The 25,917-nt window shown below is 42.2% G+C and overlaps 2 protein-coding genes across 2 annotated transcripts in view; one reads left to right on the top strand and one right to left on the bottom strand.

The window, feature by feature from the left end:
• Positions 1 to 23,781, bottom strand: part of LOC136886422 (uncharacterized) — a 72,071-nt gene extending 48,290 nt beyond the window's left edge. Inside the window, exon 1 of the mRNA XM_067159195.2 lies at positions 23,683 to 23,781. The gene's annotated coding sequence lies outside the window, so the exon portion shown is untranslated. The remainder of the gene's footprint in view (positions 1 to 23,682) is intronic.
• The window catches only part of LOC136886420 (uncharacterized protein CG3556), a 66,929-nt gene continuing 60,275 nt past the window's right edge, over positions 19,264 to 25,917 (top strand). The window contains exon 1 of the mRNA XM_067159193.2: positions 19,264 to 19,366. Within this exon, the coding sequence (XP_067015294.1) occupies positions 19,269 to 19,366 (98 nt within the window). The 5' untranslated portion in view covers positions 19,264 to 19,268. The remainder of the gene's footprint in view (positions 19,367 to 25,917) is intronic.

Here is a 25,917-nt window from a genome sequence, read left to right as displayed (position 1 = left end):
CCCCGAGAAGGTTTCGTCGTCCTGATCATGCATCACCTCGCAATCTGCACGACTTCGAGGGTGAGCACCGGTCGCTTGATAGGCCATGATCCATCAGGGCTGTAGTACCATGAGGTTTCGGTATTATTATTATTATTATTATTATTATTATTATTATTATTATTATTATTATTATTATTATTATTATTATTATTATGGGCAGAAGTAAGGAGGACATAAAATGGAGACTAACATAAGCAAGGTAATTTTTCTTTTAAAAAGAAATCTCACTTCGAACATTGATATAGGAATTAGAAATATGTTTTTGAAGACTTTCGTGTGGAGCGTGGCACTGTTTGAAAGCGAAACATGGAGAATAACTAGCTCAGAAAGAAAGAGAATAGAATACTTTTGAAATGTGACGTTACAGTAGAATGAAGACATGCTGAATGAAAGTTGTGAGAAAAGAACGATTTGGTGAAATTTGACCAGAAGAAGGAGACAGAATGATAGAACACAACACAAGACACCCAGGACTTGTTCAGTTGTTTTTTGAGGGAAGTGTGGGTGATAAGAATTGTAAAGGTAGACCAAGATACGAATAAGACAAACAGATTAGAGCAGCTACGCTGAAATATAAAAAGGTTATCAGAGGACAGGGTGGCATGGAGAACTGCATCAAACCAGTCTAAGAATGTGTCGAAAATGTCAAACGTCTCCTGCGTACAGTATTGATGAAACTATTTGTGTGGCTATACAGGTCTGTAGCTCGCCTTTTGATCCGAATTCCATTTTCTTGTGTGGGGCCGAAAATGTTTACAGTGAGCATTACTCGTTTATTGTAGTGATCCCATGTTAGTCTAAATGCTGTCTGAAGTTTTGAGGCCCTTTCTGTATTGGTCAAACTGTCTAATCCCGAAGGCAGAATTATTTCTCCAAGGTATTTAAAACAAGGTACGTGTGAAGTTGTCCGGTATGCCATTTCAGTTTTATCTTTCTTTCACTTCTGCGTATACTTGGTTTTCTCCAATGATATCTGAAGGCTTGCCTGTAATGCTATGCTGTGTAATGTCCGACAGCATACCTAGTTTCCTCCTTGTTCTTAGGTCATCACCGAAAGCCAAGTATTTCACTTTCATATTGTCCCCACCAGTCCCCATGTTTATGCCTGTGATATCCTTTTTCCCACTCTCTGATAACTTGATCTAAAACAAAGTTAAACAGAAAAGGAGAGAGTCTATCTCCTTGCCGAACACCCGAGTGTACTTCAAAAGGGTCAGACATCCCCCCCCCAAACACACACAAAAAAAATCACCTTAGATTTTGTGTTTGTGAGGGTCTGACGAATCAGTTTTCTGGTCGGTCTGTCAGTCCATAAAGCCATACGCTTTCTTCAGGTCGATGAAGGTTACTTCTACTGATCTTCAGAATACTCTTCGGGGAATGTCTTTTAAATTTAATAGTTCGGTTTTAATTTCTGTCCATTACACACGTTTAGCTGGTACAAAATATACTTCGACATTTAGGCAAGCTCTAAATTGAGGCAGTGTTGCTATGTAATAAATATGTCATACCAGACGGCTCGGGAGCGCCGTACTTTCTGCATATAAATGTCCCGCATGCACAAATGATGAACGGGATGTCTACTGACTGATTTTCACAGGGGCACTACTGCCAGCAGAATTTGAAGAGATAATAACCGGACGGTCGGTCGCAGCATGTTCCTCAGCGTTACCCGTCTAATGCAACCCCTTCCATTAGAAAACCTCGTTTTCGACCGCATAGTACTAGGCTGGAGTATGGTACAGTAGCACTACATTTGCTGTCTGCATATCGGCAATGGCTAGTGTGTTCAGCAACAATGGATACACAGACATCATTTTAATCGGTGGAGAATCTGGTGAGAATGCAGACGAAACTCCAAACAGACGTCTGCCATCTACACACGTATTTCGCCGAACAGTATTCGTTTTTGTTTCATACAAACAACTCTTTTAAAGAGTGGAATGTCTACACGTGAATCTGAATCTTTGGCGTTTTTACAAATGCACCCTGTTATGGAACGTGTGCAGTAAAATGACTGCTATTTGTTTCACAACATTCAAAATGCAGCACGTTGTAGTGCTCCTTCGAAAACAAGTGATCAGGCATCCAATGCATCACTGGTGCATGCAGGACAATTGTTAGTAGGAAGTACGGCGCTCGCGAGCTGCCTTGTATATGTATCATTGCTACGGCGGGCATTTTGAACATTTTATGTGGTATGCTGGTACGTTCAGCTCCTGTGTGTACTAAGTAGAAAATGAGATATAACATGGAAATAAATCGTTTCTGGACCCATGTTTATATAACATATTTTCTTCTTCTACATGCGGTGAATATCTCCTGAAAGTTTGGTCATAACTTATTGTTACACCTTGTAATAAGGCAAGTGGCACCGATGTCACCAGAAGAAGACATAGAATGATCGAACACATCTTAAAAGACACCCAGGACTTGCTCGCTTAGTTCTCGAGGAAAGTGCAGCCCATAAGAACGGTCGAGGTAGTCCACGTTAGAGGAGATGTAGGATGTAGTGAAAACTCTACAACCTGCTTTCCAGTCATTGACCGGGCCAGGGATGTAATGAATGAATCAGATATAGGCTATTAGTACGATGGGGTCGCCACTCCCAAAGTGATTTACTAATGACTGATAGATGCTATGAAATGAAAATGGAGAGTGTTGCTGGAATGAAAGATGACAGAAAACCGGAGTACCCGGAGAAAAAGCTGTTCTGCCTCCGCTTTGTCCAGCACAAATCTCACATGGAGTGACCGGGATTTGAACCACGGTATCCAGCGGTGAGAGGCCGACGTGCTGCCATCTGAGCCACGGAGGCTCTAGGATGTAGTAGTAATTTAAAAATGAAATAATAATAATAATAATAATAATAATAATAATAATCCACCTCTCTGGTGTAGTGGTTAGTGTCATTAGCTGTCACCACTGGAGGCCCGGCTCGATTCCAGCCTCTGCCATCCTCGAAGTGCTTTTCCGTGGTTTCCAAATTCCCAATCAATCAATCAATCAATCAATCAATCAATCAATCAATCAATCAATCAATCAATCACTACTGATCTGCATTTAGAACAGTCGCCCAGGTGGCAGATTCCCTATCTGTTGTTTTCCTAGCCTTTTCTTAAATGATTGCAAAGAAATCGGAAATTTATTGAACATCTCCCTTGGTAAGTTATTCCAATCCCTAACTCCCCTTCCTATAAACGAATATTTGCCCCAATTTGTCCTCTTGAATTCCAACTTTATCTTCTTATTGTGATCTTTCCTACTTTTAAAGACACCACCCAAACTTATTCGTCTACTGATGTCCTCCCACGCCATCTCTCAACTGACAGCTCGGAACATACCACTTAGTCGAGCAGCTCGTCTCCTTTCTCCCAAGTCTTCCCAGCCCAAACTTTGCAATATTTTTGTAACGCTACTCTTTTGTCGGAAATCGCCCAGAACAAATCGAGCTGCTTTTCTTTGGATTTTTTCCAGTTCCTGAATCAAGTAATCCTGGTAAGGGTCCCATACACTGGAACCATACTCTACTTGGGGTCTCACCAGAGACAAATATGCTCTCTTCTTTACATCCTTACTACAACCCCCAAATACTCTCATAACCATGTGCAGAGATCTGTGCCCTTTATTTACAATCATATTTATGTGATTACCCCAATGAAGATCTTTCCTTATATTAATACCTAGGTATTTACAATGATCCCCAAAAGGAACTTTCACCCCATCAACGCAGTAATTAAAACTGAGAGGACTTTTCCTATTTGTGAAACTCACAACCTGCTTTTATCCCCGTTTATCATCATACCATTGCTTTCTGTCCATCTCACAACATTATCGAGGTCATTTTGCAGTTGCTCACAACTTATCTCTGATTCTACTTCTTTACACATATCATTGATATACATAAGAAAACATAAAGGTCCAATAATACTGCCTTGAGGAATTCCCCTCTTAATTTTTACAGGGACAGATAAAGCTTCACCTACTCTGATTCTCTGAGTTCTATTTTCTAGAAACATAGCCACCCATTCAGTCACTCTTTTGTCAAGTCCAACTGCACTCATTTTTGCCAGTAGTCTCCCATGATCTACCCTATCAAATGCCTTAGACAGGTCAATCGCGATACAGTCCAATTGACCTCCTGAATCCAGGATATCTGCTATATCTTGCTGGAATCCTACAAGTTGGGCTTCAGTGGAATAACCTTTCCTAAACCCAGTTTGCCTTCTATCAAACCAGTTATTAATTTTTTAAACATGTCTTATATAATCAGAAAGAATGCTTTCCCAAAGCTTACATACAATGCATGTCAAACTGACCGGCCTGTAATTTTCAGCTTTATGTCTATCATCCTTTCCTTTATATACAGGGGCTCCATTCATTTGGTAAAGTTCTTTCATGCAAACAATAATTAAACAAGTAATTCAGATATGGTACTATATCCCAACCCATTGTCTTTAGTATATCCCCAGAAATCTTATCAATTCCAGCCGCTTTTCTAGTTTTCAACTTTTGTATCTTACTGTAAATGTCATTGCTGTCATAGGTAAATTTTAATACTTCTTTAGTATTAGTCACCTCCTGTATCTGGACATTATCCTTGTAACCAACAATCTTTACATACTGCTGGCTGAATACTTCTGCCTTTTTAAGATCCTCGCATACACACTCCCCTTGTTCATTAATGATTGCTGGAACGTCCTTCTTGGAACCTGTTTCTGCCTTAAAGTACCTATACATACCCTTCCATTTTTCACTAAAATTAGTGTGGCCACCAATTATGCTTGCCATCATGTTATCCTTAGCTGACTTCTTTGCTAGATTCAATTTCCTACTTAAGTTCCTTCAATTTCCCCTTACTTCCACAGCCATTTCTAACTCTATTTCTTTCCAACCTGCACCTCCTTTCTCCAGGCAAACTTAAGGCCACGGTCGCTTCCTTCCCTCTTCCATGTCTATCCCTTCCAATATTCCCCCTCCCCGCAAGGCCCCTGTTTAGCATAGCAGGTGAGGCCGCCAGGGCGAAGGTATACTGGTCTTCCTCTCTAGTGACATTCCCCGACCCAAAGTCTCACGCTCCAGGACACTGCGCTTGAGGCGGTAGAGGTGAGTCCGAGGGAAAAAACAACCCTGGAGGGTAAACAGATTAAGAAGAGCCGGGCTGAGGGGCTCAGACGGTTGAAGCGCTGGCCTTCAGACCCCAACTTCGCAGGGTCGATCATGGCTCAGTTCGGTGGTATTTGAATGTGTTCAAATGCGTCAGCCCCGTGTCGAAAAATTTACTGGCACGTAAAAGAACTCCTGCGGGGCAAACTTCCAGGACCTCGCCGGCTCCGAAAACTGTAAAAATGTAGTTAGTGGGACGTAAGGGACGTAAAGCAAATATTCTTCTTCTTCTTCTTCTTCTTCTTCTTCTTGCGTTCCGGCCTTCTAAGGACCACGTTACAATTTCAATTGTTGCTCCTTAGTTGTTCTTTCCTTTTCTTCCAGTATTCTTTCATTGTTTCATTGTGTTTCTTTTTCCTGTCTTCAGTCCGCTTTGTGTCTGTTTTCTTTTCCTTCCTCCCTTGGAATCCTTCCATTTGTAAGACTTTCTTCCTAAAAATCTTTCTTTCCAATAATTCTTCTTCTCGTATGTTGTTCATTTCCAGGTCTTTCTTGACTTCTTGAATCCAGGTGGTAGTGATTTCTTTTCCCAAAGGTACTTGAAGATTCGTTTAGTTAGTCTATTGTCATCCATTCTGTAAATGTGTCCAAGAAATAGCAATCTCCTTTTTCTTATTGTTTCTGATATGTTGTCTACGTTCTGGTAAATTTCATTGTTACTTCTTAATTTCCAAAACTCTGCAATTCTTAGAGGACCTAATATTTTCCTTATAATTCTTCTTTCTAATATTTCTAATTTATCAAGCTTGTAGTTCAGTGCTAGTAAAGCAAATATTATTATTATTATTATTATTATTATTATTATTATTATTATTATTATTAATCGATACGGCCACCTGTGGGCCACGTTTACACAATCTTCCTTCTGTCACGCAGACTGATACCCTTCTCTTTACACTCTCGCCAAAGATTCTTGAGTCTTTGACTTCTTCTTGCTCGTTCTTCCACCGAGATGTTCCGTGGCTTCGCATGTTGCTCTTCAGACGCATCCCTCAATCCCGCAACCTTCTTCCTAAATGATGTCCTTTCTTTTATATCCTCCTCCTTGATACCTATTTCTGCCAAGTCATTGTGCACGTGTGTAAGCCATCCCGGTTGTTTTTTCCACCTTTCCTGCAGAAGAAGTATCCTGTTGGTCAATCTCTCAGGGTTCATTCTTTTGATATGTCCATAAAACGTCAGTCTCCTTTTTCTCATCACAGTCGTGATGCTTTCTACTGTCTTGTAGAGCTCCAAATTCGATCTTAACCGGAATGTGTTTGGGTCACTCGTCGACTTTCTAGGGCCTAAGATTTTTCGCAAGAATCTTCTTTCTCTTTTTTCAAGGACTGGGTCAGCCATCCTCGTCAAGGTTTCTGCTCCATAAAGGCACTCTGTTCTAACCACTGTGCAGTAATGTTTTAACTTGGCCTGAATTGAGAGAGACTTGGACTTATAGGTGTCATGACATAGTCTGAATGCCAGCTCCATCCTTCTCACCCTCTCCTTTAATCCCTCCTTTTCATCTCCATTGGGGGTGAGTATTTCTCCCAGGTATTTAAATTTTTGCACACGCTGGATATCCCCATACAATGTAACAAGTCTGTCTGTGTCGCCTTTTTTTATAGAATCCATCATCATCATCATCATCTGTTTACCCACCAGGTTCGGCTTTTCCCTCGGACTTAGCGAGGGATCCCACCTCTACCGCCTCAAGGGCAGTGTCCTGGAGCTTCAGACTCTTGGTCGGGGGATACAACTGGGGAGTATGACCAGTGCCTCGCCCAGGCGGCCTCACCTGCTATGCTGAACAGGGGCCTTGTGGAGGGATGGGAAGATTGGAAGGGATAGGCAAGGAAGAGGGAAGGAAGCGGCCGTGGCCTTAAGTTAGGTACCATCCCGGCATTCGCCTGGAGGAGAAGTGGGAAACCACGGAAAACCACTTCCAGGATGGCTGAGGTGGGAATCGAACCCACCTCTACTCAGTTGACCTCCCGAGGCTGAGTGGACCCCGTTCCAGCCCTCGTACCACTTTTCAAATTTCGTGGCAGAGCCGGGAATCGAACCCGGACCTCCGGGGGTGGCAGCTAATCACGCTAACCACTACACCACAGAGGCGGCTATTATTATTATTATTATTAAAATAATAGTTTTATTGCAGCCAAATGGCCATGTAAATTAATATTATTAAAGAAGGCCTGATAGAAAAATTGGAATTAAAGAAAGAAAGAAAGAAAGAAAGAAAGATCTTACGGAAAATTCTTGGACCAATTCAAGACAGAGATAAATATAGACGTCGGTATAACCATGAGTAGTGTATCTCTGATGTCATGTGGAGACGAAAAATTGCATCTCATTGCCACTTGTTAAGAATGAAATCAACACGTTTATCAAACCGGATCTCTTCACCTATTTTAACCCTGACAGTAACACGTCTATAAATATCGCTTTAGTTACACCACACGTCTCGAAGACGTGCCGCTCAAAGCGTATTATTTAAAGTTACGTCAAAGTTACCATACGGAATGAACAAGGAGTAGGGGTGGTGGAGAGAATAACTTTCCCGTCCTTATGAGGACTAGATGGCATTCACTCGCACGACAGGTCAGAAAGTCGTATGGTGTAATTGTCAGGGTTAAAGATAAGAAGACCCAGCCAACTTGGTTCAAGGAGGTCTTTTTTTGTCTAATGGCTTTTCGTCGCACCCACACAGATAGATCTTATAGCGACGATAGGATAGGAAAGGCCTAGGAGTTGGAAGGAAGCGGCCGTGGCTTTAATTAAGGTACAGCTCCAGCATTTGACTGGTGCGAAAATGGGAAACCACGGAAAACCATCTTCAGGGCTGCCGACAGTGAGATTTGAGCCCAACTCGCCCGGTCAAGGAGGTTTAAAGGGACCTACAGGAGATGGGGATTACTTATGAAGATATACAAGAACGCAACCCGCTCAGGAGGAAACTAAAAGACCACTAGAGTTTTCAAGAAAGGCGGAAAGATAAGAGTAACACCGTCATGAATGAAGGAGCACTGGACAAAGATCAAAGCCCAGAGAAGATAACTGAAATACCACAGTCCTTAGTAGGCCGATATGAACAAACAAAAACAAAAATTGAATTAACTAATTTATTTATTGTGTTACTTCAGTTCCATAGAGGAGGAAGAAGACTTTTCCTCCATGGCAGTTCATAAAATGATACGAAATAGCATTCCTAAATAGCCCATTCGTGTATCAGTCCACGGCCAGTTAGCCATAACTAAGTCGGCGCACGCGCGAAAGCGTTCGTCTACAGACAATGAACTGCTTGTTGGCAAGAAGCATTTAGAAAATAAGCGAGCAATAAGATTCCGGATTTTCAACGACCTAGTGAGGTTGTAAGACGACCTTTACACCCACAAGCATTTACTGTGTATGTGTGGTGTGTGTGTGTGTCATAGCCACAGATGGCATGAGATGGCCTACTTTATCGGTGACTAACTAAAGTACCCGTTCTTCGTTCAGATTAATGAGCAATGATTCATGTGGTTAATGTGAATTATAAACTCACTAAATAAACGTCCGACTCGTTGGCTGAACGGTCAGCGTACTGGCCTTCGGTTCAGAGGGTCCCGGGTTCGATTCCCGGCCGGGTCGGGGATTTTAATATTCATTGGTTAATTCCAATAGCCCGGGGCTGTCCCCAACATCCCTGCAACTCACACATAACACTGTCCTCCACCACAACCACAATACGCTACACATGGCAGATGCCGCCCACCTTCATCGGAGGGTCTGCCTTACAAGGGCTGCACTCGGCTAGAAATAGCCACACGAAAAAAACTAAATAAACAAAGACAAAGTCTTCTCCGTACAGGCCATGAAGGCCCTTGGAGGAGTGGAAGGTAAAGGCTTCCACCATTGTTAACCGCGGCACGTGATGGGGTAGAGTGGTTTTAGCTCTACGCCCGGCCACCTTTGCCCCAAGGAATTAACCTGGTACTCATTTTTGGTGTCGGCTGAGTGAACCTCAGGGCCATATGCACCTCCGGAAGTGGAAATCTCGTTTCTTAAATTTTACGACTTCCTGACGGGGATTCGAACCCACGTCCTTTCGGGCAAACCGAGCACGCCTTTACCGCCTCGGCCAGGCAGCCCCTAAACTCGCTAAATATAAATCCTAAATCTGCACAAACCAAGCCCGATAGCTACAGTCACTTAGTGCGGCCAGTATCCAGTATTCGGGGAGATATTGGGTTCGAACCCTACTGTCGGCAGCCCTGAAGATGGTTTTCCATGTCCCATTTTCACACCAGGCTGTACATTAATTAAGGCCACGGCCGCTTTCTTCCCAATCCTAGCCTTTTCCCGTCCCATCGTCGTCATTAAAACCTTTCTGTGTCGGTGCGACGTAAAGCAACTTCTAAAAATAAATCTGCGCCGTTCGTAGTTAGAATTCGTCCGTTCTGACGTCATCATGTCGTCTGTTTAGTAAAAATCTATCCATATATTCGCTTTTTTTTATACCCTGCAGTTCTTGGTGTAAAGATTGGTATTGCATCGTAGACGGCACTAGTATTTTAAATCGCAGGTCTTATATATAGAACGGTTATCTTGTGAGCTCATACATCAGACAAAAAACTTTTCTAAGATACAGTGTTGCCAAAAAGTTTAGGGACACCCATATATTTCAGACTTGAACAGTGTCCCTAAACTTTTAAACTTATGATTTATTTTAAGTACAACTGATATAAAGTACTGTAATATCATGCTTGGTTTAAAATTTGAAGACAGTAACTCAAATAGTTCATGAGTTATGAACTTTGTTTGTCTTTTATGACCACCCAAAATTGACCTTGATTTTGAAGAAACAAAATAATACAATTAAAAATCTATCCAACAATGCATACTGATTGTTACGCGGTTGCTAGGCGATAACAACGCCTTGAAAATGACCTCTGTTAGAAGGTATTAAAGGAGTTCTTACTTATTTTGCCATCATTTTAATAAAATTTCAAATTCTGTAAATTTTAGGCCTACAGCACTGGCTTTTTAATTGCTGCAACTTTTGAACGGAGGCAGTTAGCGCGATGACGTTTTCAGGGATGGGTTCCTTGTGTTGGAGTGGATGAGGGAGCTAACTGCGCGCGCAATCACCAGCTCACAGGTGTTCATACCTTTGTGAAGTTTGGAACATAACTGTTTGCTCAGCTATTTCCCATTTGAAATTTTACTAAAATGATGGCAAAAAGAGTAAGAACTCCTTTAACACCTTCTAACAGGGGTCGTTTTAAAGGTGTTGTTATCGCCTAGTAACCACGTAACAATCAGTATGCATTGTTGGATAACTTTTTAATTGTACTATTTGTTTCTTCAGTATCAAGGTCAATTTTGGGTGGCCATGAAAAACAAAAAATTCATAACTCATGCACTATTTGAGTTACAGTCTTCAAATTTTCAACCAAACATGATATTAGAGTACTTTATATCAGTTGCACTTAAAATAAGTACAAAAGTATAGGGACACTCTGTTCAAGTCTGAAATATACGGATGTCCGTAAACTTTTTGGCGACACTATACATGGCTTTCACTCTCCTTAGTGTAGCTAGGTTATCCTGCGATACGTGTTCCGAGATAATGTCGAAGGCGCCTGTGATGATGGGGTCTGTTCGTAGACTTTTTCTCTTAGCAGCACGTAAATTACTAGGAACGCTCTGCCATCTGTTGGATATATCTAGAAGCTGGGAAAGGTTCGAGAATCAAAGAGTATCTAGCAGAGAATACTATTCTTCCGTGATCAGAGGAAGTTTATACTCTCTGGCTTGACAGGTGGTAATCAAACATGGCTGCATACAATGACATTACTTTTTTTTTTTTTTTTGCTAGTTGCTTTACGTCGCACCGACACAGATCTTACGGCGACGATGGCACAGGAAAGGGCTAGGAGTGGGAAGGAAGCGGCCGTGGCCTTAATTAAGGTACAGCCCCAGCATTTGCCTGGTGTGAAAATGGGAAACCACGGAAAACCATTTTCAGGGCTGCCGACAGTGGGGTTCGAACCTACTATCTCCCGAATACTGGATACTGGCCGCACTTAAGCGACTACACAATGACATTACTAAGGATGAAAATCACATTCAGCAGAGCCTCTCAAACGCCCAAAATCTCACGCGTGCAAATCGAGGCGCAAGAGCTCCGTGCTTTGTGCATCGGTCCCGCTCGGATCAGCTCGGACCAACGCTTTGTCTCTAGGCTACTCGGCTAAGCTCGGCTCTACTCGGCTCAAGTCAGCTCGGATTTAGAGCGCTACAGAGTCACGGAGCAAGTGTGGCAGAGGGAGAGAGGGGGAGCGAGCGAGACAGGCGTCAAGGCGACCACACACAGAAAGCTAAGCTAAGACACGCTACAATATGCTACGCTAAGCAATGCCAAGCTATGGTGTGCTATGACACGAATAAAAAGCTAAGCTAAACTACGCTAGGCAGCACTTTGTATTGTCTCGCTGTTGTAAATAATCTCTGCACTACTGCTCGGTGGCATGATTTTTTTTTCCAAAGGGTATCGACTGGCTGAGATTGTGTAGGTGTGAGGGCGGACGGAACAGATGATGAATCAGATATGTGATAACTAGGGCCCGGATGTTTATGCAGCAATAGGTTAGAATGCAAACTTCCTGAAGCGAGTGACAAGTAGAGTCTACCTGCACGACGGTAATCCTATGAGGTTTGCATAAACATTAGGGATTCGGCCCATTACAACCCCTAATGGTGGTTATGCAAGCCTCATAGCATTACCGTCGTGCAGGTAGACTCTACTTGTCACTCGCTTCAGTAAGTTTTCATTCTAACCTATTACTGCATAAACATCCGGGCCCTAGTGATAAGGAGTGTAGGTCGTCACATTCCGCACTCTCAGTAATCTGGGTGGCTACTTCAATTATCTCTTGACGTCAATATGTTTCCTGTCTGTCAATGTCTGAAGGGTACGAACATGCCGAGTGGATTACTCCTCGCTCATCACTCCTGTGTCTTCACACATGAAACTGAGAGATGCAAAACAAACCCATACATTTCAATAGTAGCGTTCATGCCGGCACTTCACTCAAATCGGTTTGATTCTGGAGCGATGTTCTTCTTGAGCGCTGTTCTGTGATTGGTTGGCTCAAGACCACGGCCGCCTACTCATAATATTATCGGCCTGCGTTCACTGAAGGTAAAATATCCATGTTGAATATTATCTTTATACTCGGTAAATTTAATCTTTCGATGAAGTACAGATTGCTTTATTGAAATGGAGAATAATATTATATTACTACTGCTTACGTTATTGTAATGACCAGTTTTTCTTCAATGCAAATATGACTGACATGATAGCTGCTGTACTTCCGTGATTTCATATTGCCTTCAATTCCTTTCAGCAAATATTGAAATGTCTGCATTATTCTTCTTCTTCTTTTTCTAACGCCTTTTGCCACACGTTGTGGCGCCGCGGATGCGAACCATATCACACATGTTGACTGACGCTGTTTTACGGATGGATGCCTTTCCTGACGTCAACCTTATGTGGAGGGATGTAAATACTATTGCGTGTTTCAGTGGTAGTTTGTAGTATGGTGTGTTGTCTGAGTATGAAGAGGAGAGTGTTGGAACAAACGCAAATAACCAGTCCCGGAGCCAGAAGAATTAATGTCGCCAATAAATTCTCCGACCGGGCCGGACATCGAACCCGGGATTCACTGAACCGAAGGGATCAACGTTGGCCCTTCAGCCAAGGAGTCGTATACTGAAATGTCTGCATTGACATTATTCATTAGTCGTGACATTTCTGTGCGTCTTTCTTCACTTCTTGGCATAAATGATGGATTTCACCCAATCTCTGCCTTCTCTTATTAATTGGATGTGCGCTGTATCTTCTGTCAGAACTTGAAATCAAGTACAGTTTGCTTGCTATCATATGTTCATCATCACTTCTGCTACTATACTTAACTATTATGTATGCTATTTTGCTTTACGTCGCACCGACACAGATAGGTTTTATGGCGACGATGGGATAGGAGAGGCCTAGGAATGGGAAGGAAGCGTCCGTGGCCTTAATTAAGGTACAGCCCCAGCATTTGCCTGGTGTGAAAATGGGAAACCGCGAAAAACCATCTTCAGGGCTGCCGACAGTGGGATTCGAACCCACTATCTCCCGGATGCAAGCTCACAGCTGCGCACTCCTAAACGCACGGTCAACTCGCCCTGTACTATTATGTATACAGAGGAGTATGAACATTTTCACGAAACAAAATTACATTTAAAGAACACAACCCTATCTTCTCGTGAATGCTGCACAATCATAACTGGATGGAAAACTTTTCCTCATTAATGAAGAAAGAGCGAGGGTCTCCTACCCGGTATGTACGCCTTTGAATGATGAGTGATGAGTGAAGAGCACTGCTATGAGCACTGAGTGAGGAGTAATCCACTTGGCATGTTCGTACCCTTAGAATGCAAACTTCCTGAAGCGAGTGACAAGTAGAGTCTACCTGCACGACGGTAATCCTATGAGGTTTGCATAAACATTAGGGATTCGGCCCATTACAACCCCTAATGGTGGTTATGCAAGCCTCATAGCATTACCGTCGTGCAGGTAGACTCTACTTGTCACTCGCTTCAGTAAGTTTTCATTCGAACCTATTACTGCATAAACATCCGGGCCCTAGTGATAAGGAGTGTAGGTCGTCACATTCCGCACTCTCAGTAATCTGGGTGGCTACTTCAATTATCTCTTGACGTCGATATGTTTCCTGTCTGTCAATGTCTGAATGTGTGCTGTTAGGAAAATTAAGCTATTAATACACATCCAAACGTATATTAACAAATGACACATGGAGATCTGTTTATGAGCATATTGAACTGTCCTGGTGCTTGTTGTTCATTTTATAAGTGAAATGTTGTCTTAGTTGCAAAACATAAATCTAGACGTTTCTATTTTCTTATAACTTATAACCTAGACTGAATTACATGCGTTTTAAAATATAATATACTCAACATATAAATTCACTTATAACTTTATCGATTTTTAATATTTAAAAATAGTTTAAATATTAGTCATACTGCGTTAAAATGACAGCCACCTTCTTGTAGAAATATAAGGCAGAAGGAATTCCATTTGTTTGTGGAATCTCTTCATTGTTTCCCTTCTTGTCCACTTTTACTCTCGTTTTGTCTCTTTAGTGCCTCCCTAAAACAGCCTCTCAGTTTTTCATAACTTTTAAAGTTCTCTGCCTAAAACAATATATGCTATTATTTTACCCTTCACGTTCTTAGTAACTGTTGATATATTTAAGAATATGGCATACAGTTGCAGACCAGCGCTTCAACTGTATCTGCTAAATTGTAAATAATGTGCGTCAAGCCATGTGAAAAATGTATTTTTTTCAAAGAACTAGAACTGTCAAAATTGTGATTATATAGCTAATTTATAAATGGTAGCCTACTTACAATCAATTTGAAGTACTGAACTTATTTCCTGCCAACAGTTTTCCTTTCTTATCAAGTCTGTAGTAATTTGATGACGTATCATAAAGGCAGGGATATCTTTTCACCTCCTCATTCAGTCGTTCTTCTTTTGGTCTGTTATCCATTGTATTAACCCTCAAACACACGCGTATGGGGTGGAATCCACCCCAGGTCATTTTATTTACTAGTGAAATGTACAAATAACTTTCCTGTGCTCTCCCCGCTCTTATATCTTTCTGGCTGGATCCCCGCAGAAAGATTCATTCTTACATAATCTATCTTAAAATCTCCAATTAATACAGTAATTCATATTTTACAATACAATGATATGTGGGGTGGAAAACACCCCCGCGCGTGTGTCTATGTCCTAAGATTTGGCGCGTGTGCTTGAGGGTTAAAACATCGAAGTACTACCGGAAGAGACTCACACGTCAGCCCGCCAGACCAACTGCTCAGAAATGAAAAGCGCATGCGCCAGGCCAGCTACAGCCAAGAAAATCGCCTGCCTAGCGATCTGTCTAGCTTAGCCTAGCTTAGCTTCGCTTAGTATAGCTTAGCATAGCGGCCTGTGTGTGTCATCGTACTTAAATGCATTGGGAGCGATATTTTTTACAACACCGCGTAGCTTAGCTTAGCTAAGCCTAGCTTTCTGTGTGTGGTGGCCTTAAGCGCTATTGCTCCAAATCGAGGAGTGGGGGGTCTGTACTCTGGTCAACCAAGGGAAGTCGTGTTTTCCCACCGTGCACAGTGCATGCACCAAGCGCATTCACCCTGAGAGGCCCTGACATACAGTATATCGAATATTAATACATAGAAGTGCTGGTTGCTTAGCAACCTGCAAGGAATGTATTGCCCGCAATTATTGGAGTGATCATTATGATCTGATTTTATGATTACTCAAAGTTGGCTGAACTTAGGAGAAACCTACCAATGTCTCATGATTCACCGGCAGGTAATTCCGGAGGGAATAAAAGAAAAAAAAGAAGCAAATGGGTCCAATAGACTGGACGGTCGGATTTGCCAAATCTGTTTTTAGAAAACTCTCCTAATATATAAATTGGGCTGATGACCTACAGTAGATGTTAGGACCCTTTAGACAACAAGCACCATCGAGCAGCAAGCAGTTTACTTCCCACTAACTACTTTTGCCGGTTATCGGATACGCTGAGGTGCCGGAATTTTGTCCCGCAGGAGTTCTTTTACGTGCCCGTAAATTTACCGACATTACCACCGGACTGAGCCTGGAGCGAACCTGCTAAGATGGGGCCAGAAGGCCAACGCCTCAACCGTCTGAGCCACTCAGCCCGGCAAATTAAAAAGATAGAAGCACGGAACATAAATAAAATACGATGACGATGATAAAGGAAATGGCCGAATAAATAAACTACAGCTCACAGCTGTTCTCAAATATGGCTGGGCACGCTTAGCACCCTCAACAATACAACTGTAGTCTCCAAACGCTTTCTCGTAGAATGGCGCGCGCGCTTATTCTTCAGCTGGACTGTTAACAAACGAGCAACGACTTGGCACAAATGATGACGAACATAGCTGTCTCTGTGGATCCGTGGTAGAGTGTCGGCCTCCGCATCCCAAGACAGCGGGTTCAAACCCGGCAGAGGTAGTCGGATTTTTGAAGGGCGAAAAAAAGGCCACTCGACACTCCATGTCGTACGATGTCGGCATGTAAAAGATCTCTGGTGATACATTTGGTATTTACCCGACAAAATTAATTAAATCTCAGCCATAGACGCCCAAAAGAGATCCGGTTTACTCTGTCTGCCATCTAGTGGGCCTAGAGTAAAACGGAACGTCGAAATTGACGAGCAGACAGCCAGATGGCGTCAAATCGAAATGTCTGCACACGGTAGCTGAGGCCATACGAAATTCAATTCAAATTCCTGACGAACATAACTTCCCTAGACGCCAACTTACGCGTGAAAGGTGTAGCCCATTAATATGTTAATGAAGGCGACCACAACTGAATTTTCTCGTAAATCATTCCTTACTAATCAATCAATCAATCAATCCACCAGTGATGTACATTTAAGGCAGTCGCCCAGGTGGGAGGGTACAATACTATGGATTGAGCTTACTACTAGCTTAACAATACAACGCTGTCATATAAAAAGTCACACGTACTGTACTTTAAATAATTGAGATGCTTAATACTACAATTTACAGTAGGTTGAGCTTTGCAGTCAACTTCTTCTTCTTCTTCTTCTTCTTCTTCTTCTTCTTCTTCTTCTTCTTCTTCTTCTTCTTCTTAATCTGTTTATCCTCCAGGATTGGTTTTTCCCTCGGACTAAGCGAGGGATCCCACCTCTACCGCCTCAAGGGCAGTGTCCTGGAGTTTCAGACTTTGGGTCGGGGGATACAACTGGGGAGAATGACCAGTACCTCGCCCAGGCGGCCTCACCTGCTATGCTGAACAGGGGCCTTGTGGAGGGATGGGGCGATTGGATGGGACAGGCAAGGGAGAGGGAAGGAAGCGGCCGTGGCCTTAAGTTAGGTACCATCCCGGCATTTACCTGGAGGAGAAGTGGGAAACCACGGAAAACCACTTCCAGGATGGCTGAGGTGGGAATCGAACCCACCTCTACTCAGTTGACCTCACGAGGCTGAGCGGACCCCGTTCCAACCCTCGTACCACTTTTCAAATTTCGTGGCAGAGCCGGGAATCGAACCCGGACCTCCGGGGGTGGCAGCTAATCACGCTAACCACTACACCACAGAGGCGGACGCAGTCAACTACTGGATGAATTCAATTACGTTAGCTTGGCAGCGAAGCGCGAAACCGTTTTTTGTTTTCTAGTTGCTTTACGTCGCACCGACACAGATAGGTCTTACGGCGACGATGGGACAGGGAAAGACTAGGAGTGGGAAGGAAGCTGCCGTGGCCTTAATTAAAATACAGCCCCATCATTTGCCTGGTGTGAAAATGGGAAACCACGGAAAACCATTTTCAGGGCTGCCGACAGTGGGGTTCGAACCGTACACCAGATGTTTTTGTATAAAATAGTTTAATGGAATGCTGGACAACAGGGGCTTCTTGCAACAGATTAATTTTAACGCCTGAGCAGGAAACTTACGAAATCGAGATCTGTTAGTCTGCAAACTGTCAAAAACAGTATATTATATACATTTACCATTAGCAAGAATGTGTCTATGTATAATAAACTCGACAAAGCCAACAACAGTTTAGAGGTTTAGAGGTTCGAACCCCACTGTCGGCAGCCCTGAAGATGGTTTTCCGTGGTTTCCCATTTTCACACCAGGCAAATGCTGAGGCTGTACCTTAATTAAGGCCACGGCCGCTTCCTTCCCACTCCTGTCCCATCGTCGCCACAAGACCTATCTGTGTCGGTGCGACGTAAAGCAACTAGCAAAAAAAAAAAAAAAACCAGTTTAGACTTCAACTCTGCTTTATCGACATAATTATATTAAGGTTTCAAGAGTTACCATTGTAAAACTCTAAATAAAGTTCACATCTGATTACAAGATATGTTATCAACTACAGAACGTTATCTTGTCCGTATGTGTGAATATGTATAGTTATATCTGAGCTATAGTGTGACTTAAGTACAGTATGTTCAATAAAGGCATTCAGTGTATATGGAACAATCTGATTGTTTTGTTGTTTGTGTTATAGTGTGTATGTTTTTCGTTTCTTTCTTTTGTTAAATCTGTAATAATTTAATACAATGAAATATACGCCTTCTGTGATTAGAGCTTAAACTCTGTTGAAGGTATAACTAAATGAACAAACAAACAAACAAACAAACAAACAAACAAATAAATAAATAAATAAATAAATAAATAAATAAATAAATAAATAAATAAATAAATAAATAAATAAATAAAAAAGACTTAGATACATCTGTGGAAAAAATAAAGATGCTGAAAGAACAGGCAGAGAAAGCTGGCCTCCATTCTTTCGTGCCAATTTCAATCAAGTTCTTCATACTTTGTTGTTTCCTCTTCCGCTCCTTCCAGTATTCTTTCATCCTTTCACTATGCTGTTTCCTTCTGTCCTCGGACCACTTCGCACCAGACTTCTTGTTCAATCTTCCTTGGAATCCTTCCATACTTACTATCCTCGTTCTAAAAATTTCTCTCCACATAGTTTCTTCTCTTATATCATTTATTTCTATTATTATTATTATTATTATTATTATTATTATTATTATTATTATTATTATTATTATTATTATTATTATTATTATTATTATTAGCAGAACACGGCTGGACAGAAAAGAGAAGACAAGTGGTCAGAGAAAGAATGCAACGTTTTTGGGCTGCAAAAAAGGCTTCCAGAAATGCCTTATAGTTACTTGACGTGGTCTCTAATGGCCCTAAACGAAATTACGCAAACTTTCAGATGATTCCCAGCAATACGACATTTTTTTTAATATCTCCTGATGTATTGTTTGGCCTTGACCGATAATAGCGTAATGGACGGATGTATTTTGTTTCCAGATTCACGGCCCCCTGCGCACCTTGTGGCTACCGATGTCGGCACACACCGCGCCTTGGACTGGTTGTGGCACAGACGCGAATCCGACTGGGGCTGGGGGAACCACACAGCGACATCCCTGCTCGCCATGACTTTAGCGAATGGAACGTGGTACTCGCCGGCCAATAAGGAGAGCCTCTTGGTGGCCAAACAGGTGGAACTCGAGGTTGTCATCCATCTCTGGAGGTATGATTAGGCTTTTTCTTTATTCTTTCATAAAGATTTGTTTATTTTTAGTACGGTATTAAGTTTCATCAGTACATTTTCACAATAATAATTGCCATTGACGAATCGCTAAGGCATCCAGTGTTTATCCTAGAGAAATTAACCACATGCAGTTAAAATCCGCAGCCCGGCCGGGATTCGAAGCCGGGGCCATCTGAACCGAAGACCAGTACGCTCTCCATTCAACTAAGCAGCCGGATTAAAAACAACTAATATCATAAAAGCGACGATCACAAGTAGGTTTTCGAAAGTTAAATTCATGGGTGAACTATCAGATTCGTTCGAAATAAGATCGGGAGTACCACAGGGGGATGGGCTCGCACCGTTGTTGTTCAACTGTACGCTTGAGAAAGTAGCAAGAGAATGGAACAAAAATATAAACAGTGGAATTAGACTGGTTTGCAAAAAGAAGAACCTTAAAATCAATTTTATTGCTTTTGCAGATGATACGGCCTTGTTTCCTTAAACAATGAAGGTACAAAGCAACAAACAAATCCTTGAACAAGAGAAACAAGATCTCCACATCTCTTTCGAAACAAATAAATCATGACAACAAACAATGATAAGGATGTTGATTCCCATAGGGAACCTGCAATATTTGTTCCGAATGACTAAATTTATAATACCAATATAGTTGGTCCGTTATTGGACATTATAAATTTTCCACCTAACTCATTCCTGATGGCCAGGCAAACATCAAATTTTGAAAATGAGACAAAGTCTCTCATAGTGCATTGGCACCGCCGGTGGCTCCAAGTAGCCTACGCAGTGGCCTCCACGGTATGCACTAGCCATGCGTCTTGGTGGGTGTGCTATTTACCAACTGATGAGCCCAGCTTAGGACACTGGGGCGAAACGCTGGCAACCAGGAATGAGTGAGCTGGAAAATTTATAATGTCCAATAACGGACCAACTATATTGGTAAAATAACAAACACCCATATAAATACCTCGAAGTCCAAGAACAAAAGATCGAAATAGTAAAAGAATTCAAATATCTCGGAGAATGGATTAGTTGGAATGCTGTGAATTGTAAAGCAATGGAATCCAGGAAAAATAAACTTGAACTGGACTTCCAACTAACTAAAGATAGATACAACAAGAAATCCCTTTCATGGGGGCCCAAAATTCAACATTACAAAACAGTGATTAAACCAGAAGCACTATGCGCAGCAGAAACACTAAACACGAATTTCAAAGGCCAGATGGAGAAACTGGACCTAAAACAAAGGAACGTTTTATGAAAGACCAAAGCAAAGCAAAGTCATCTCCGTACAGGCCATGAAGCCCTTGGAGGAGTGGAAGGTAAAGGCTTCCACCATTGTTAACCTCGGCACGTGATGGGGTAGAGTGGTTAGCTTTACGCCCGGCCGCCTTTGCCCCCAGGAATTAACCTGGTACTCATTTTTGGTGTAGGCTGAGTGAACCTCAGGGCCATATGCACCTCCGGAAGTGGAAATCTCATTTCTTAAATTTTACGACTTTCTGACGGGGATTCGAACCCACGTCCTTCCGGGCGAACCGAGCACGCCTTTACCGCCTCGGCCAGGCAGCCCCTTTTAAGAAAGACCAAAGGACCAAAATTTCAGGATAATATAATATACATCAAGAATGGCTTTTTAATTGTTTATTTTACAAGTTGCTTTACGTCGCACCGACACAGATAGATCTTACGGCGACGATGGGACAGGAAAAAGCTATGAGTGGAAAGGAAACGGCCGTGGCCTTAATTAATGTACAGCCCCAGCATTTGCCTGGTGTAAAATGGGAAACCACGGAAAACAATCTTCAGGGCTGCCAACAGTGGGATTCGAACCCACTAACTTCAGAATACCGGGTGCTGGCCGCACTTAAGCGACTGGAGCTATCGAGCTCGGTGCATCAAGAATGAAACACACTACAAGGAAATTGAAAAACTCTCAGATACTATGCGGAAAAGAAGGATAAATGTTTACGGTGTCCGGTTCCATGGCTAAATGGTTAGCGTGCTGGCCTTTGGTCACAGGGGCCCCGGGTTCGATTCCCGGCAGGGTCGGGAATTTTAACCTAAATTGGTTAATTTCACTGGCACAAGGGCTGGGTGTATGGGTCGTCTTAATCACCATTTCACCCTCATCACGACGCGCAGGTCGCCTATTGGCGTCAAATCTAAAGACCTTCATCTGGCGAGCCGTACTTGTCCTCGGACACTCCCGAAACTGAAAGCCTTGCGCCACTGTGCCACATACTGAACCGCATTGTTTGCTGTGCCAGTCTCGTCAACTATTACTAAAAAAAAAACATTTCACACACACAGACCAAGTGAGGAGCGCAAAGGCGCACCGGTATCGGTAATTCACAAACCAACTATCTCTTCGGAGATCAAGCGCAAGGACTTAGGGTAATTATTGGGAAGGGGGGCACGATTAACATGAACACATGAGGAGCAACTATTAATGTAAACATTCCTATGTAATAACTAAAGCCCGGATTTTTATGCAGTAACAGGTTAGATTGCAAACTAATTCAGTTGGTAGAAAGTGTCGGCCACCCGCTCTTCCATAATGTAGCAAGAGTAACATAAATTATAGGGGTTCTGATGGGCCGTACCCCTCCTGTTTATGAAAACCCCATAGCATAATTGTTGTGAAGGTAGATTATACTTGCTACTCGCTTCAGTAAATTTGCATTCTAACCTATTAATGCATAAAAATCCGGGCTCTAGTAATAACAAACAAAGACAAAGTCACCTCCGTACAGGCCATGAAGGCCCTCGGAGGAGTGGAAGGTAAAGGCTTCCACCATTGTTAACCGCGGCACGTGACGGGGTAGAGTGGTTAGCTCTACGCACGGCCGCCTTTGCCCCCCAGGAATTAACCTGGTACTCATTTTTGGTGTAGGCTGAGTGAACCTCAAGGTCATATGCACCTCCGGAAGTGGAAATCTCGTTTTGGGGATTCGAACCCACGTCCTTCCGGGCGAACCGAGCACGCCTTTACCGCCTCGGCCAGCCAGCCCCTCCTATGTAATAACAGCATTCACAAACAGGAAAAACAGAACAGTAATAAAGCTTGTTTCTCAAATGTAGTTTTGAACGGACCTGATGAACGGAGTTTTCAATAATATTCGCAATTAAACAGAAAAACAGAATCTGATTCGTAAGTAAATATTTTGAAGGAATGTTTTATGTACGAAGCTATCAAAAATAATCACGACTAAAAAACTTAGAACTTGCTTCATAAATGCATTTTTAAAATAAATGTCCTGTTATTGTACATTTTCCATTTCATGATACGAAATGTGAAAAGCAGTTGTACCGCCTGAACAGTCTCCATTGGGAAGTGTAGTTCTCTGAAGGAATGCCTGCTTTCTAATCTATTTCCTTGATATAAAACCATCTACCACCTTCTCAAGACTCAGCTAAGGGGCTTAGCGGCCTTCGAAGATTACCTAACTCTACGTTTTAATGTTTTTTGGGGGGCGGAGGGGGGGGGGCAAAATTACTCTCTGCCCCCTAAGATCATTTTTGGGGGGACAAAGAACTCCTTACCCCCTTCCAAAGACGGCGCTACTGCGGGAGATAGGTGGCACACACAGATGATGGCAGAGATGGGAATCAAACTTGGGCCTCCGAGAGTGGCAACTAATCACACTAACCACTACACCACAGAGGCGGAAAATAATAAAATTATTAATGTATATTCCCCTTATCCACGCCACTGTTAACTGGCATGCCGTTTTCCCACACACGGCAGATACCACCCACTCTAGGCAGAAGGTCTGCCTTACAAGGGATGCGCCACCAAATTAAATTAACGACTAAAAGTATTTAAAACGTACTGAATTTTTTGTGAACAGTTCAACTGACTGAGCTAATCTGGAGAACATTTACTTATTTGTTTAAATGAACTAAGCCTCCCATCACCTTTGCTGCCTCCCGCTGTGTTTTTAGCAGCATTCCGTTACATCTGCCGCTACTAAAGGAAGTACGTTACATTCACTGTAGGATACAAAATCTCACTGTATGTAACATCCCGCAGCAGTATACTTCTCTCCCAAAACACCGATAAATTCAAGAATGGTTTAAAAGAAAGAACTGGGTAGCTTTAAAGCTTTTTATATCATCAACATAACCTAGTAATTTTCGATAACACACGTTGGTGCTACTGCTTGTTGGGCGTGATACAGCAATCGTCTCTTAACAGAATAGAAATCTAACTTGTCTTCCTTAAACAGCTGCTTGAAAAATAACAACTCTAGTTATAGAGAATGAAGTTAACATCAGAAAATTCCACTCACCTTGCTATGACAGGAGGTAACAAGGAAACACTTTCTTCTCAACGTTCACACACTGCCCCCCTGCGCGCGCCTACACACGATGCTACGTTGTTTATGTTTACCGAGGAACACTGTAGATGGCAGCTGAAGACACGTCGCCGCTTCCGATTGCACAACTGTCAGGCTCATTCATTCTCTTCACATTGTGAATAGACTACACCACTGCATCATGCTGTTGAGTCAGTCAGGGAAAAAAGGAAGGATTACGTGAACGATGTTACAGTACTCTCCTGGTTCAAGGGAAGGAGCCAGGTGTGTGTATTTCGATCAGAACTAGCTGAGAAGCAAACTTTGTTTCTGGTAGTCTAGATTGCAGGTTCGATTCCCATTACCGGTACTCTCATCCAGGGGTGAATTTACAGTAGCTACTTGGGGCCCTTAGACGGAGAAAAATGTTTTCGCCTTTATTTCAACATATAAGAGCCGCCAGGTAATTTACATCTACACGTAGGTTAATAATAATAATAAAATGGCCGTGCGGTTAGGGGCGCGCAGCTGTGAGTTTGCATTCGAGAGAGAGTGGGTTCGAACCCCACTGACGGCAGCCTGAAGATGGTTTTCCGTAGTTTTCCATTTTCACACCAGGCAAATGGCTGTACCTTTAAGGCCACGGCCTCTTCCTTCCCACTCCTATACCTTTCCTCTCGCATCGTCGCCATAAGACCTATCTGTGTCGGTGCGACGTCAAGCAAATTTTTTAAAATGGAATGAATGAAGTCCTCCATCTAGCGGTGAGGATAGGAATTGTGCCGGCTGCCGAAGTCTGTTGCACTCCTCTGGGACAATGATTAATAAATGACAGCTGAAATGAGATTATATTGGAGAGTATTGCTGGAATGGAAGATGACAGGGAAACTTGGAGTAGCCGGAGAAAAACCTGTACCGTCTTCGCTTTGTCCAGCACAAATCTCACATGGATTGACCGGGATTTGAACCACGGAATCCAGCGGTGACAGGTCGGCCCGCTACCGCCTAAGCCATGGAGGCTCTTAATAATAATAATAATAATAATAATAATAATAATAATAATAATAATAATAATAATAATAATAATATCCAGCTGGTACACCTAAATTATGTAACACGCAAGGTACACTTGGGTCAACTGGTTCCAAATAACTTTTTATTTTATTTAGTATAAAAGGAAACCACTTGGTGAGATTTTAAAATTTTACATTTAATGAGGGTTTATTATAAGTTTGCAGAATATATGCCATTACTTCCGGTTATCTTCTGCAGAAGTTATAGGGAAAGATAATGGAGAACGGAAAACTTAAAATGTGATATGCATACATACACAACATAATATTTAGACTACCAACTGTACATATTTAGTCATACAATTGAAAATGTTCATTTAAACACAAAATAGGTAGTTCTTCAAAGATATACATCAAATGTAGGCTACTGTTAAACTTCAGTATGAACATTTCTACGAGCATTTCTTACGAAAGATTGTCTTTAGCGAAGTTTATACTCAAAATAATGAGTGCTGATGATGATAGTAGTATGAAAGGCTAGGGAGCCAAGGCAGTTAACCAAAAACAGTCTCAGCCACTGCCAGTTACGTCATCCATATCAAACTCCATTCACAATGCAGACGTAACCGTAAAATTAACGACGTAACGCAACCGTAAAATTACCGTTAAAATACGTGGTATCCACAATAGAGGGACGTAACTTGAACACAGCAGCCAATCAAAAAACACTGTCATGCTATTTAGCACGGAAGTCGGGTTTGAGGCTATCTCGCATTTTAATATGTTAATGCCACGATGGAATCAAACAACGTGCTAACTAGGAATTCGTGTTACTTCAAACATCTCTTGCTTTGTTTCTGAGAGCTGTGTACTGGAAAGGCGAAGTTAAACCACGGCGCAGAAGATGGGTTCATCCCTTGAATCAAAGAAGACTATCTGAGGACGATTTCGGTAATCTACTGCAAGAAATGACGCTCATCATTTCGTTTTGTACATGCGGATGAAACCTGAACTGTTTTGACATTATCTTACCATTTGTGTCCCCATTTCTAAAGTGTAATGTCTATAGCTCACGGTAAAATGTTTCGTAAAATTTGTTGTACAATTAATTTTATAAAAATTTGGTGAAAACAAGTTGTGTTGCTCACGGTAAAATTATTTTATAAAATCTGTGGAAGCATCACGATGGCCATCTATGAAGTCACTTGTGAACTAA

This window comes from Anabrus simplex, chromosome X, assembly GCF_040414725.1.
Source record: "Anabrus simplex isolate iqAnaSimp1 chromosome X, ASM4041472v1, whole genome shotgun sequence".
NCBI classification, from domain to species: domain Eukaryota; kingdom Metazoa; phylum Arthropoda; class Insecta; order Orthoptera; family Tettigoniidae; genus Anabrus; species Anabrus simplex.
This window is presented reverse-complemented; position numbering and strand designations above follow the sequence as displayed.